Genomic DNA, 16,564 nt, shown 5'->3' on the forward strand with positions numbered 1-16,564 from the left:
TTTTTTTTTTATATAATCTCTTTTATCTTCTTCTTCTTCTTCTTCTTGTAATTTTTTTTTCTGTTGTTGTTATTATTATTTTTTTTTTATTTTTGATTATATTTTTATATTTTCTTTCTCCTTCTTCTTCTAATAGGACCAAGTCCTAACACAAAGAAGATATTCAGATATTCTTACCTCGAGTCGCTTCGAAATGAGAAACGAGAGATGTGTCAAGGAGGGTGGAAAGAGGTGGGCAGCAATATTCGCGAATATTAACAACGACAATTGTGCCCATAATTATGACACTGGTGGTTTAATTGTAAGTCAAAATTTAACCAACAACAAAAAAAAAAGAGAGTTAATCAGTTATTTCACGAAACAATTATATTAAATTAAATAAATTCACAATTTCACTTGTTTTGTTTGTCTATTGTCAAATATGAATCATTGAAATAATGTTTTTATTTTAATACAATATTATATTAAAATTTATTTAAGCTTTCAAATGTTAATTCCTTTTTAAAATATCTCGAAACAAAAGGATAATATGACTTATGGTTAGATCATTTTCATAATTATGGGATACAATTATTTGAGAGACTTACATATCAATCCTTTTTTTAATCATTTTATTTATATTATATGTTCTATTTTTGTTCTGTTTTTTTTTCTTCTTTTAGAAAGGATACACCTTCACTTGTTTCACGATCTTTTATTATATTTTTTTATTCGAAAGATATATACTTTTTTGTTCTTTTTCCTCTTAGGTTTTGTAGAAAACGTTGTTTGGTAACCGTATCTATTCCAACGCGAAAAACTATTGTATCAATTTATCAGAGAGAGAGAGAAAGAGAGAACGAGAGAGAGAGAGAGAGAAAGAGAAAAAGCATACCACCTACTCTACGTGTGTGGGAGGGGAAATGAAGATAAAACTTGCGTAGATTAATTCATCAATCTTACCTGCGATCCAATCAACTCAAACTTCAGTTCGATATCCTTTCACACACATGATTATATAACATCAAATCTAAATTGTATTTTTACTAATCCAATAATTAGAAATAATGAACTTTTTTGAAATCATCGTGTCTACTTTGTAATTGATAAACGTACCCCCAAAAAGAAAAAAATAATAACAAAATGTAATTTTTGGTATATTACAAACAATTTGTACGACCAAATGTAATTGCTATAATATTTTAATTTTTTAAATCGTATACCCTGACGCAACCCTTGTAGTAAAAAAAAATTGTTTTCCAGTTGTTAAGGAAAAAAAAATAAACGATAATTATAAAAATCGATGACAAAAGGTAAAAAGAAAAAAAGACAACCCTAACTATAACGTCAGATTATTTTCTTTCTTACCATTTGTAAAACTATATACTAAATAGTCTTTCTTTTTAGCTACTATGTTATATTGTATATTCCCTCTAGAATATTTTTTCTTCCTTCTTCTTCTTCTACTTCTCTCTCTTTCTCTTGGTTGAATCTATAGGGGGACAGTGTGCACTTGTTGGTCATCACGACAGCTGTAGTTAATACGTGGCATATCAATGTCGTATTTCGTTTTGTATGCTTTCCTTCTTTCTTTTTCTTTCCAATGGTCAAACCTACGCAAGGATACACCATGTAATACATGCATACGTAAATACATATATACAGAATGATATACATATACGATTAGTGGTTGTAGTAGTAGAATAGACCTTTGTCAGGGTCTTATATGTCTCTTACGTTACCTTCTGACATTAACGTTCATTCTTTAATCTTGTTATCCACCTTCTTCATCCCTCTTTTATTCATAATACTAGAGAGAGAGAGAGAAAGAGAAAGAGAGAGATGGATAGAAGAAAAAGGGGGTTGAAACTCTAATTGGTCTTATAGTTATGAAAGTGTAATTTTTCTATGAACCAGTATGAACTACCTTTAATTGCAGGTGTTGCGAAAAATTACTAAAGTTTTATTATTTTAATGTTTATTATATTAAGGTTGATTCTTTACGTTTGAGTATTTAATTAAAATAATTTTTTTTTATGCATAATTCTTACGTAAATAATTTCAAAAGGGGGTTTTCTTTTGAATTTTTCGTTAAACTAAATCAGGTTAATGATTTGAATCATTTTAATTCACAATTGTACGAGCATAAATATTTTTTAATGAGTAAAATGTATAAATATAATGATTTGTTTCTAATTCTTTATATTTTTCTTTTAAATGATGATATCTATGTTGAACGTAGTTTGATCTAAATTCAATGTTTATTCGAAATGATGAAAATAATATCTTTCTTGTCTTTTATTAGAAATTTACATTAAAAATGAAATTACACACTCTCTCTCTCTCTTTCTTTGGGTTATAACTTAATCGTCCAATCGCGTATTAGTTACATGGGAAACGGCAGCAACCACCTGTTGTCTAGCACTTGACAGCATCGCAAAACAAAATGATACGACGACGACGACGACGACTACGACGACTACGACGACTACGACTACGACTACGACGACGTTCATTTCCCGCTATAAATGACGTTCTATTATATTTTTGCGAAGATATTTGAAAAGATTTTTCCTGCACAATTTTTTATTACAACCATTTACTTTTTAACCATCAAATTATATTTGGATAAACGACTAATACGATAATTATTTATTTCAATAATTAATATGATTTATTTAAAAAACATTTTTAAATTTTATAATAGAATTTCTTCAGCCTAAGGGCAGTTCAAAGATTCATTTTTAATGAGATTCGTAAATTGATGATGGGCTTTGCATTAATTTTCAAAAGATTTGTTGAAAGTTCTAATATTATTGTATATTAGGATGTTCGTAATATGTCATCATTTTATTTATTTCAATAACAAAATGAACAAATACATTAATCAAAGTATTTCTCATTTTTATGATAGCAATTAGATTCCACTCTTCTTTTTCGAGTTGACCCAATTTTTAAACTTCTTCGTAGTTTGCGAAACGTGTATCCTCCAGATCGTGTTGCATTGAACGGAATAGATAATAATCCGACAGACCCAAGTCCGGTGAATACGCTGAATATGAGTAAACATCCCATATGAGTTCCAACAGCTTTTGTTTTACATCAAAAGCAACGTGAAACCGAGCATCGTCGTGTTGAAGAATCACTTTTCGTTGATTTAATGCAACAGATGGTCGCTTTTCCATCAAATTGTTATTAGAATGTTCTAATTGATTACGATAACGTTAAACATTGATTATTTCAATCAAATTCAACATCTCGTAATACACCCCTGCCTGTCACATCTCAGCAAAAACAAAACAAATCTTTGGGTCCGTGGATATTTCATTGTAGGTTTGATGTTAGCTAACTGATCGAAATTCAGCCATGATCATTTCCAAATAAATCCAGTTCTTATTTCCAACCGTAATACGTCACTTTAATGTTTTCATTGTTTTGCCTCGCCAACTAGGCAATGAAATTTTTGGCCATTTCATTGAACAAGTTTTGTACTTTTTCTTATATTGCAGAAATATTGAATTTTTCAACATTAAACTCTTCTGTGTCAATCTACTTAACCCTATTTTAAAATATCAATAACATCGAACAAAAGTTCTTTTTCTAATTCTAATGATTCGATACAACTCCGTCACATTTTAATTATCTCAAACTATCGTCAGTTTCAAGATAATTAATCATTAAGTAGATAACCTAGTATCGCAAAAAAAAAAAGAAAAGAAGAGGGAGATTTCATCTGTACTTTTTGGCAGGAATAGACTGGTGATATTGCTGACGTCGTTGGTATATGCCACGCCAACACATCGGATTAAGAGACTCGGTGGGAGAGTCAGTTGGAAAGAAAGAGAGAGAAAAATAGAAAGATAGATAGAGAATCTCTGTAGGATGCGCAAAGTGCTTACGATACATACACCAGAGCTAGGGAGTTTCTCGATACTATGGGGACAGGGGTAAGAGGGTCATGAATCACCCTGGAAACTGTAGAAGAGGGAGAGTCAGATGATAGGAGCCGTTGTACTCTCCCTCTGTTAGTTCCCTCTTCGGTATTCTTGTGTCTTTCAGCAATATATTCTATCTTGTCTTGTGTCCTGTACTTTACTATATACTCTACTATACTATACTATACTATAGTGTAATGTAGTATATAGTATAGTATGGTTTACTGTACTATCGCTGTCCTTGATTGCACCTCGCATCCACTTGGGCTAGCTGTTGCTTTGTACTGTCCATATCAATGTACAATGAGCTTCTTTGAACGGGTCAAAGGGTTGACTAAGGAACGGAGAATATGAAAGAGAAGCAAGTAGATGAGTGTAGACACGTGGATACGCGGAGTCTCTATATATACATATGATCATCTTACCGATATAGAAAATGGAAATTCTAAACGTTACAAAGGTCCACACGTGCAAAAGCTTCTAAGCAAATGTTACTGAATTTCATTGAATAATGTAATCTAGAACATGAACTAATGAGGTACTTATAATATATGTACTTACATACGTTTGTTTTTTTATCATACGAATAAATTGATATTGGATTTTATGTTAAAGTATTCGAAATATCTTTTATATCTGTTTCAATTTAATTTGAACCTAATCAACGGGGATATAATTGAATGTTAAAATAACGATTATGTAAATAGTTGGTTGGTTGAGCGTTAAAAGTTCTCTCATGGATAAAAAGTAGTAACCGATAAATTCGTTCTTTCAAATACTTAACCCACTTTCGAGTTTTAGAATCTAACAGGAGAACCGTAAAGGTTGTTGTGTGAAAAGAGAAGAAAGAGAGAGAGAGAGAGAAAAAAAATATGTTGTGCGGTAATAGAAGAAGAGAGAAAGAACGAAAAGTATCAGAAGCTACGAATCGGAAAGTTTGTCGATTCAAAATCAATACGGTTGGGATGTGTTGTCTACAACAGTTGGTAGCAAGTATGTACGGAAGAGTCAATGCGGTGCTGCGGAGTATCCCTAGAGACTGCTGAGCAAGCTGCACTGTTTCAATGCATTGCGGATTAGATCGTTGTAGGACTAGTTACTCAACACTAAGCAAGAGAGAAAAGAGAGAGAGAGAGAGAGAGAGAGAGAAACAGATAATTATCATCCAAGATGTGCCAAAATGTGCTAACACATGTACATGAAATGCTAAAAGGAAGCTTTAATTATCCAACATTCAAATATTCAATGTTCATTCTTGGTATGACAATTAATGAAAATTAACCTCTTTGATATGACTATAATACGATTAATTGTTTATCTTATCATAAGTAATTATTAGGATACAATTCTTTTAATGATAATTGATTAAGTTAATAGGGTTTAACAGTGTTTAATCATAATAACGTTAATGTTATGTCAATCGATCGTATAAAAATAGATTGTTGTGTTCGTAAGTTTTGATGTTAAGTCAACATCATTTTGTGTTCCAATTTATCGATAGAGTAGAGTAATAGGTTACCGATCGAGTAAGAAACTTTCGATGAGTAGAAAATGTAGAGGCGCGTCGATCAGTTAGTTAGCTCAACATAATTTCACTTTAATTGCTTGAATAACTGTTCGAAGTCAACGATTATGCAACAATTATCACACTGAATGATAAAATAAGTATATCCTCTATTATTATGCGATATGACAGAAGACAATAAAATTATACTTACCGATCTACGTATTATTTTATTATTCCTTATTTCGAATTATAAGATAAACTACCAAAGAGATATAATAAAGTAATAATTGTAACATCTTGATATAATTTATAGCACACAAACGAATATAGAATTAAACGTATGTATATTACGTAAACTGCAAAACTCTATAACATGTAACCCGAGCCTTGAATTTAAATACTTTGGAGCTTCCAAAGCTTCTCCGATAGATGTATATGCATAATTTCTTTTCCAAACTACTAAATGTCACTTCTACCTCTTACATATGTACGTTCCAACAAGTTACTCTAAAGTACTTGGCATAAATTAAATTCACATGTATGAGGACTGTAATAATCACGGTTTTCTCTCACGGGAAACATTTATATCTTTAAAAAAAACAAGGAAGCTCCAAAAATTAGCAGAGACAAATTATCTTCACGTTACGAAAATAAGAACGAATACGTTAACGTGTAGATATAATAAAAAAAAAAAAATGAAATAATACATTTGATAATGATTGAAATGTTTCAACGAATTGAAGAACAGCTGCACCTAAACTAACTAATGTAAACACATACGGAAGTAGGAGTGTTGAAGAAAGATAGATAAACGGGGCGGAGGGGGGGGGCGGTTTAAGGTATAAACAGTAGTAGGGTGACACACGAAGGATGCTAGTCTTAGTTGGCGTGGGTCAGTAGAGAGAGAGAGGAAAGGACAGGAAGGCCAGTCGGATATTCCACACTCCGAAATCGCGTGTTCGGAATGGTCGGCGCCACCCTAACGTGGCACGTGGGGTGCTACCAGGTGTTGCCTAGACTAGTCGGGTCGATGACGATCGTTGGCGCATGTGCGACCACCGTGTTTTCTTTCCCCTTGCTCTTCTTCAATCCCCATCGTACGTACGTACGTACGTTGCTTTTGTCCCATGTGTGTAATATGTATATGTAAGTGGGGTGTGCATTTGTATTAATGTATATGCGTGTAAGTACGGCCACACACACATACACAAACACATAGAAAAAATAGTACACTACTTACACGTATATTCATCAATGCTTACATACACACGTATACATATACAGATACATGTACGTGCATGCGTATATACAAAGGCACACACACACACGTACTGTCATTTCCACTCTCGTCCACCTCGATTCTCTTGGTTTCTTTTTAACAGAGGGATAGACATCTACCCTTTTCCTTGGTTTTACAGGCTGACTTGACATCCTTATACTATCACTGTTCCCCGACTACCGTCAAACACAATTTCTATACTATTCGTACGCGGCCAATCTTCTTCCCATAAGGATTACCACCCGCGCACTCTATTCGCATTTACACGCCAGACTTGAACCAAACCTAAGAACTCTGACGTATTACAGCTACAGCTGTCACTTTTTTAGTTTCCTAATACCATCGGCTAAACAGTTAGTAGAGTTTGGTAATAGATGGGGGATTGTTAAATCGATTTCAACTTCGCGTTACCGATTCTAAACTGATTAGTCACGAGCTAGTCCGATATTCCTACGAATTAATCAAAGAAAGTTATATTCGAGATTTTTTTTCGGTTTTAGCGATAAAAGACGAAAATCTTGAAATAAAAAAAAAGAGAAATGAAGTCTAGAATCGAATGTCAGTTAAATAGAGTTGGCACGCGGCTAAGGGTGGAAGGAGAAGAGGGAGGGAGGGAGTTAGGGGGTGGCGACCCTTAGAATACACACCCATTGGCGCGTGACAGTGACGCAGCGATTCGGGTATCTACCCCCTATCAACCTCCTCCTTCTCCTGCCCCTTACTATCTACCCCCCGTTTTATAAACTTTCATCGTCGTGGTGAAAGAAAATTTATGATGGAAACGCGTGCCAGAGAGAGAGAGAGAGAGAGAGAGAGAGAGAGAGAGTTCGGTGGCCTTCGAGAACCTCAATCTCACCTTTCGTTTAATATTTCAAAAGGAACAAAAAAAAATAAATCTTTATCTAGATTGGATGTAAGTATGTAAATAAGTGTGTATACAATACAAATGACATGATCAGAGCGATCCCTCGATTAAAATTGTTTTTTGTCTTTTTTATTTGATCCAACTGCGTGTTACACGAATCTCCTGGTTGAAGATCAAACAAAAAAAAGAGAAAGAGAAAAAGAGAGACAGATAAATAAAAGAGTTAAGGTATTCGCATGAGTCGCATGAAGAACTCTTTACGCCAGTGATGGCACACACGAGGATAGTTCCTGTTTTCATTTTTTTCCCTTTCTTTCTCTCTCTCTCTCTCTCTGTCCTTTTCTTTCTGGCGTGGAAGCGTGCCGGCTCTCACTAGCACGAGTTATATTCAGCATACATAGAAAGAGAGAGAGAGAGAGAGAGAGAGAGAGGTATACACGCAAACGGGCTTCTGGGTTGCGTCGTCGTGCTAGCCCTCGTGCTTGTTGCAGGAATCGAAGAGCACTACCATATCGTGGCACCCTCGAGGGGTTGCGCAGACAAGCTCTTTCTCTTTCTCTTTACCCTCCTTTCCTCTTACTCTCTCTCTATCATTCTGTCTTTCTTTCTTTCTAGCATGGATCAGCAGCAGCAGCAGCAGTAGCAGCAGTAGCAGCAGCAACACCACTACCTCCTCCACTACCACTGTGTGGTGATGGTACCACTACCACCATTACCCCTAACAACCACCACCAGGTATTAGTAGTAGTAGTATCAGCAGTAACGATAGAACAGGGACGATGGTGGCGCCCTCTCCCAACGTTCTCGACTTGATAGCAGCCGCAACGGAGGGACGACAGGGGTGCCGTACTAGTCGTCTCTTCTTCTTTCACTCTTATTGCGAGAAGGAGAGTAAACGTTGTTCGCGTGTTTCGGTGTAAGGAGAAGAAGAAGAAGAAGGGTGGAAGAGTAGTAGTAGTAGTAGTAGCAAAAGAGGAAGAAGAAGAAGGACGTGAATAAAAAGCGTGAGCTCTGGTGGTGGAGGGGTGTATCTGGTAGGGGCGCAGTGGCAGACCAACAGTCGCACCCCGTCTTCGTCGTTGTCATATTCGAAGCCACCCCACACTGTCATTGCGCGTGTGACGGAGTACGTCACCAAAAGCACAAGCAATAGCAAAAGCAAGTTGAAACGAAGGAAAGAAGGAAGGAAGGAAGGAAGGAAAGGACAGAAGAAAAGTTAGAATGGATAACTGGGATTGGTGTTAATCAGGGACGATGATATATAAAGTATTGTAACGATTTAGTTAAACATTCGGATAGTAGTTTTCCGAAAGGGCGGGGGCACGAGAAAGAGGGTGTTGGAGATAAATAGGGTAAGAGAGAGAGAGAGAGAGAGAGGGGGTGAAATATTAGAGAGTGAGAGGGAACGAGCTTGAGCTAGAGTTTGGGCTGGCATGGTGGCGGTGCATCCGGTTAAGGAGCTGCCCTCGCCGTGCCCATGACGAGGCTGCAGATCTTCCACCAGCGTCAGGCAGAAAAGACGAAGCCGGTGTGGCCGGGAGCTTTGAGGAAGGCCCGATCCGCCGTCATCCGCATCCGCGAGGAGCTCGACGACGACAAAGAGGACAAAGGAAAGAAAAGAAAGAAGTACGGTTACGAAGGTGGTCCTCCTTGTCCTACGACGACACCAGTGAGCGACGGAAGGCCGCGACGGAGACGTCGGCGCCGTTACGACGACGTCGACGACGAATTGTGCTGGGACGTTCCTGAAGACGGTGCCGTCGTCACCGTGATTGTCGTCGTCGAGCGTTTTCGCGGGTGCATCAAGAGGTGTTGCGTTTATTGTGGGTGTTACGTTGGGTGCCGCCGGTGTTGGGAATATTCCACGCATAATAATCATTTTATTATTTATTCTCTTCCTCGTAATTTTCTCCTTCTTCTCCTTCTTCTTATTCTTCATTTTGACAAGAAGAAATTGGATCGTAAATTATTACAAGATTATTCGTAATAACAAGAAACCTCGTGGGCTTGAGCTGCCGCCTTCTCAATATGCCGCGTTGCCTCATGGCCAAGAAATGGAAGGCTTATCCCTGGCCAGATCGGCTCGATGATCCTCAACAACAACAACAACAGCAACAACAACAACATGAACAAAACGGATCGATCGGTATTGAACAGGAACACGTTAATAATAATATCAACAACGAACATGATCTTCAAAGAACAACAAATTCCAATTTGGTCATGGACAAGAAACATCACAGGCATCATCATGAGCCTGAAGATGAGGAGATCGACGTCGTTGGGGATACCGATAACAGGCAGGTCGTCGATCATCAGCAAACCTGTTGGGGTCCGCACAGTCCTACTGCTGGTGCTACCGCGCCAAGTCCACCACCTTTGAATGCTTCTGGTGCACTTTATTATCACGGTGAGTCTAATTTCATGATTTATCATATTAATCATTCAATCAATGATTTATTTTCTAAACAACATTTCAACCAAATAAACAATTGAAATTCCAATCAAAAGAGGCTGAGAAAATAATCTGTCAAGTGTTTCACGTTAATGAATAAAAAAAAAGGAATAGTAAAGTAGTTTAAAGATAGTTTAAACAGAGATTGGACAAAGGTTTTCAAATAGAACCAAGCATTGTTATCATCTATTTGGTTAAAGTTGTTCGACGAGCTCGACCGCCTGTTACGTAATTTCGATCGCTTTTCAGTCTCTCTTAACCGCTTCTACGGTTTATGCTATGCTATATGTTATATACCTTTGTTATACCAATCGATATTCTTTTACCAAGCTATGCACAAAAAGCACAAATCATTCAAAAATATCTCCTAATCTATTATTTCCCTTCTATACCATTTATTTTATCTTTCTATCCTCTTCTCTACTACTACTTTTTTTTCTTTTTACATCTTTATCAATGCCACGCCCACACGTTTCTATATTTTTTTTTCCTTATTCTTTTTCTTTTTATTCGACTTATCATTTGAGATTATGGCTGGAAAAATATTCGTTTGTGCTGGACCCACCCCCCACCCCCCAACCCCTTTCTTTGTGTTCATTTTCACTCATTTTTTTTCCTCATTTTTTTCTTTATTATTTTCTTCTTCTATTCAACCTTTCTCTTTCTTTTTCTCTCTCTCTCTCGAAAAAAAAGAACTTTGAAATTCGTGGATTGTTAGAACGAAGAGAAGAGAAGAGAAGAGAAGAGAAGAGAAGAGAGAGACTGTACGTGACACGCCCGCTGGGGTGGTTGTGCATGCTATAGAAAGATTGCAGTAGTGGACAGAAACTGTCGTAACAATGGCGTGATTCTCTTCCATGTAATGTTTCCCCTTCCCCCTCCTACCACCCCCACCACTTTCTTTCTGTCTCTCTCTCTTTCTCTCTCATACACTTTTTCTCATCCTAGTTCTATTTATTTCTCTTTTTCTTTCACAATTTCTTTTCTATTTTGTTAATTTACATTTAACTATAGATACATCTTTAACAATAAATTGAATACATAACAATATAAAGAAGAAGGTCATTATTAGCGTGCTATATCGAAGGAATGTGGGGTTGCTCGTGGATCGTGGATAGTTCTCGATCGTCGTCAAGGATGATTCGACGAAATTCTGGACATGCGTCGCACTAACACGAACGCATAGTCATTCAACGTGGAGAGACACACCCGTTTCCGAGTTATCCCAATAAAAGATTATCTTGAGATTTTTTTTTTTTATGTAACTATATACGTATTCCTTTGATTTTTGTCATATTTTTTTAAATTATTTTTGTTTGCTTTATTTTGTTGTTTTCAATATCTATTTCATTTTGATAATCTTGGATGATTCATCAGGTGTTTGCAATTAAGGCTAAGGAATGGTTTGATTTATTTGATTGTGCAATTTTAAGGATTAATAATTAAAGTTTAAATTGATTTGAATCAATGTTACGTAATCATGTTTTATTTTATCTAAATTATAATATGAAAAATAGCTTGCGAAATTGTTTATGTATATCTACGTTCATAACACTGACACATATTTCGTAGGGGTTTTCATAATCTCATTTTATTCTATCCAAAAACACTGTAAACTATCGTCAATAATTACTTCTAATGATTACATCGATATCGTTTTATTTATTTCAATAACAAAATGAACAAATACATTAATCAAAGTATTTCCCATTTTTATGATAGCAATTGGATTCCACGCTTCTTTTTCGAGTTGACCCATTCAGCAACCAATTTTTAAACTTCTTCGTAGTTTGCGAAACGTGTATCCTTCAGATCGTGTTGCATTAAACGGAATAGATGATAATCCGACGGACCCAAGTCCGGTGAATACGCTGAATATGAGTAAACATCCCATATGAGTTCCAACAGCTTTTGTTTTACATCAAAAGCAACGTGAAACCGAGCATCGTCGTGTTGAAGAATCACTTTTCGTTGATTTAATGCAACAGATGGTCGCTTTTCCATCAAATTGTTATTAGAATGTTCTAATTGATTACGATAACGTTAAACATTGATTATTTCAATCAAATTCAACATCTCGTAATACACCCCTGCCTGTCACATCTCAGCAAAAACAAAACAAATCTTTGGGTCCGTGGATATTTCATTGTGGGTTTGATGTTAGCTAACTGATCGAAATTCAGCCATGATCATTTCAAAATAAATCCTGTTCTTATTTTCAACCGTAATACGTCACTTTAATGTCTTCATAGTTTTGCCTCGCCAACTAGGCAATGAAATTTGTGGCCATTTCATTGAACAATTATTTTCCTACCTTTTGGATTGTTCGTGTTGCATGTGAGATTACAAGAATTGTAGATTTTTCGATTCTAAGCTGTTGAACAAGTTCTTTCTCAGTGTTTGCACTGAATTTTATATCGAAAGTGTTTACAATCTTTGATCTTTAAATTTTATCATGAGCCAGGATAATTTAAGAATAGTTCAAACAATCGTTTACACATTTTCTATGATGAATTCAAGTAACCATAAATTTTAACAAACAATCGATAACCTTCAGTTTCATGTGTTTTTCTTGAATATTTACAATAACGAGGAAACACACATCGCGAGAGAAACAACTTGTTGCGAGATGAATTTATATTTCAATTTAAACTACGTGTCAAATTTTAATAAACGAATCATGACGTTTGTTTATTCAATTTTCCTTGAAATATATTGTAACTCCGTGAAATTTATTCAGAACACAGTTAATTCGTGTTATTTAAAATTACTAAATAAAAAACCATTCACGTATAACGTGGTATCAAAATGTAACCCAATTTAATCAATTTTATTTATTTTTTTTTTAAATTCCATCAACATTTTCTAATTACATTTGTATCAAATCGAGATAAAAATTATTTCAATTATTGCATTAGCAGAGTCATACCTTCAAGACAAATCAATTATTACCCTTAAAATAATCATCGTCCAATTTTCCCCTACTTGAGAAAAAAAAAAGAAAAAAACTTTTTATCAGAAATCCCCAGGAGAAAACTTTCTTTTTCAAACTTCAATTACTGTCTAACGCGATAAAAATCTCACGTGGGTTCTATGGATCATTGATAATAACTGCAAACATTCACTTTTATTTCACTAGTGTTCTGTTACTTGAAATTTGACCGGAGCATTCTACACTTCTACAAAAAAAAGAAAGAAAAAAAAAGAATACTCCTTTCTAATTTTCGACCTATCTACTACCTATCCTCTTCTTCTCTTCTTCATTTTTATGTTACTCATTCAAAAAGACAAATAAAGAAAAAATAAAATCGAATCTCCATCGTTTGGATAAACTCAAGTGAACAGAACCGGTGCGCAAGAAAGTGTTCATCCGATATTATCGATTCCGTCCCTTTCTCTGCTTCCCTCGGCTTCTGTATTCTTCTCTCACTCTCTCTCTCTATCTCTCTCTCTCTCTCAAACTCACCCCTTTTCTACCCCTTCTCCTCAATTTCATATCCCCCCTCTTTACCGTTGTTCTCACCTAACCCCCCTTTCCTCCTCCTCCACCTCCTCCTCATCCCCATACTTATTCTTCTCTCATTCTACTTCTCTCTCTCTCTCTCTCTCTCTCTCTTACTTTCTTTTTCTCTCTTTGACTCTCTTCAAAATATCTTCTATCTCTTTCTATCTCATTTTTGCCCTCTCTTTCTTTCATACTCTCTTCAACATATCTTCTGTCTCTCTCTCTCTCTCTCTCTCTCTCTCTTATTCTTTTACCGTTTCACTCTATTTCTTTCTCTCTCCCACTCTTATTCTTTTTTTGCAAGCTCGTTGATGAAACGTAGGTACTTCCAGACACAGCCCACTGTCTTCTTCTCTGGATATTGACTTCCTTTTATTCCAACCAATAATAGATGCGCGGTCGCTGATCGATCGGCAACACACTTTTCTGATTTATTGCTATCGTGTGCCTTCCGAAGAACTCGTCGTGCCGATATGCGCGTGCCGATACATCCTTTACCACCCACATAACCCACCCCCACCCCACACCCCCTTATTTTTCTTCCTCTTCTTTTTTACTACCACTGCTAACCCTCATCCAGACGAGTCATCCCTTTTTTGCGATATTTTTTGCTTGTTGTTTGCCTTCTCTTTTATGGTTCTCTCTCTCTCTCTCTTTCTCTCTTTCTCTTTATATCTTTCTTCCTTATCTTTCTCTTTTTCCGTAAAATCTTTCTTTTTTATCGCTTAGGAAAAAAACTTGTGCCATTTTACCTGTTGGTTTTTTTTTGTTTTTGGTTGCGATAAAAACTTTTCGGATTTAAAATCTCAATCATTAAGACAACAACGATCGATCGATCAAGTTTTAACCCTCTTAACGAGCGGTTTTACGTCGTGAACGAACGTACATTCATTTATCGTACCCTTTTATGCTTGTGTGGTATTAACAATATCGATCACTTTGGGCCAAATGATAGGACGTCTAAAGTCGTAAGTAGTTGTAGGTTTTTTGATCGTGATTCACAAATTGATAAGTTCGAATTGATGAAGAGAATTTTCAATGATAATTGTCGATGAAAAAATATCCTTAAGAAAAATGATGCTTGGGATTAATTGAAAAGAGAAAGAAGAAAAATAAATTGATAGAAATATTTCTAATTACACGTTGCATTATCTACTACCAGTTGCAAAACCCTAATTCAAGTATGTCTACGTTTCCTCGATATTTCACCCTTCTCTCTCTTCTCTGCCCTCCACCTTCTCTCGTTTTGAGGTCCCTCGGTATTACCCGGTGGTAATGGTAGCACATGGAGGAAACAGCTGGCGCATGCGACAGGCAGGAAATGAAATGCTGCTCCGTTGAAGAATGATTCAGTGTGGCTCAAATATTCATGTCACCCTCTTTACCGTTTACTTGATACACCTTTAAAGGTTTTTGCGCGCTTGCGCTTTACCTTAGGATCAACGTTCCCTTTAATCCTCGATCACCTTTTTTTCCATTTTCGTATGTGTGTTATATATATATATAGAAAGAAAACCATGTCAGTTTTAAAGCGCTTTTCTTTAGTATAATTAATTTAGTATTTATATTATATATAATACTGGAGGTAACAGTTAGCGACATCGGTAGATATATATGACGATAGGGAATAGTGGGAGGATAGGTAATGTGAGAAATATCTTCCACAAAGAAAGTGATAAAGGCTAATTATAAGATAAAAACTTTAAATGTTGTAAATATTGTAAATATAAATCTTGTTTTGTTATAGAGTAACGCAGCTTTGTCTTTATTTCAAAAGCGTAAAAACATATCCAAGATTCAAACCCAATTAAAAACTCATTATATATATATATATAATCCTCGATTTATTTCCATTTCCACATGATGTGAACGGGGTGAATTTTAATGGTATATTAATCGTAAATTGTTTCCCGTATTGTTATTATTATTTTTTAGGTTATACGCACGAAGCATGGATAAGTCACGAAGAACCGCCAAAATATGCAACATTACGATCAGCTGCAGAATTGGCACAACCAGTGGTACCCTCCCCACCCCCACAGGATATACAACCAGTTGTCTCGAGCGACGGTGCTTCCTTGCAACCAGCACCAACGCCTATCGTTACATCGACAACTCACAATTTACCACCGAGAAAAAGCTTATCCATGTGTTTTACCAGCACCGGTACCGCATTATCCTTACCACCGAAGAAAAAGGACATATATCGGCCCTATAGTCTTCAACCAACTACTGAAATTCGTACTTCGGCCGAGGAAGATTTATCAGCGGCACAGGCAATTCTTGATTTGAGTGCTTCGCCAGCAGCACCCACTCATTCAGTTTTTATTCATACTCTTTCGGCACCCCAACCGACTCAAACGCAACCCAACGTTGCCACAGTTGTTCAATTGCAACAACCAACACCACCCCCGCAACCACCACCACCACCACCACCACCTCAACAACAACAACAACAACAACAGCAACAACAACAACCGACGCAACAATTACAAAGACCACCGTCGCCCCATCCAATACCAGTTTCCGTTTTGGTACCAGTACCCACATCTCAAAATGCTCAGCTTCGTCAGCAAGAACATGCGCCACCACAACCTCAATCTCCTGCCACCGCGGAAGGCAACGTTTCTGGAAATTGCAATGGAAGGGACGGGTGAGTGATCTTATCTTTAAGATAATGTTCTTCCTTTTTGCCAAACTCTCAGCTTATATTCCGATTTAACACGTTGTACTATATATATATACAGTGACCTATTTTCATTTTTACGTATTAACATCGATATCGTTGATAATTCTCTGCCAAAGTATTCATGTATTTTTCATTTAAATCCTTTGATTCCGTTAATGTGATAAATCTAATCATTTAAAATAGGATACTTTTCACATAATGTCTATAATATGATAAATTCTTGATACAAATAATACCAGACTGATTATGGTTACAATAATCGATGATTTATTCGAATTTAGATTTAAAACAAAAAACAAAAAAATAACCTACAATTAATTAGAATTTAATGAAAGGAAAATAATCCACAG

At 36.1% G+C, this 16,564-nt stretch overlaps 1 protein-coding gene across 1 annotated transcript in view; it reads left to right on the forward strand.

Annotated features, from left to right (window-relative positions):
* The first annotated feature begins 8,225 nt into the window (after nucleotides 1–8,225).
* The window catches only part of scrt (scratch), a 36,821-nt gene continuing 28,482 nt past the window's right edge, over nucleotides 8,226–16,564 (forward strand). The window contains exons 1-2 of the mRNA XM_015316332.2: nucleotides 8,226–9,975; nucleotides 15,461–16,178. Of these exons, the coding sequence (XP_015171818.2) occupies nucleotides 9,594–9,975; nucleotides 15,461–16,178 (1,100 nt within the window). The 5' untranslated portion in view covers nucleotides 8,226–9,593. The remainder of the gene's footprint in view (nucleotides 9,976–15,460; nucleotides 16,179–16,564) is intronic.

Source organism: Polistes dominula, unplaced genomic scaffold (assembly GCF_049000335.1).
Source record: "Polistes dominula isolate Pdom_NZ unplaced genomic scaffold, Pdom_raw_medaka contig_77, whole genome shotgun sequence".
NCBI lineage: Eukaryota > Metazoa > Arthropoda > Insecta > Hymenoptera > Vespidae > Polistes > Polistes dominula.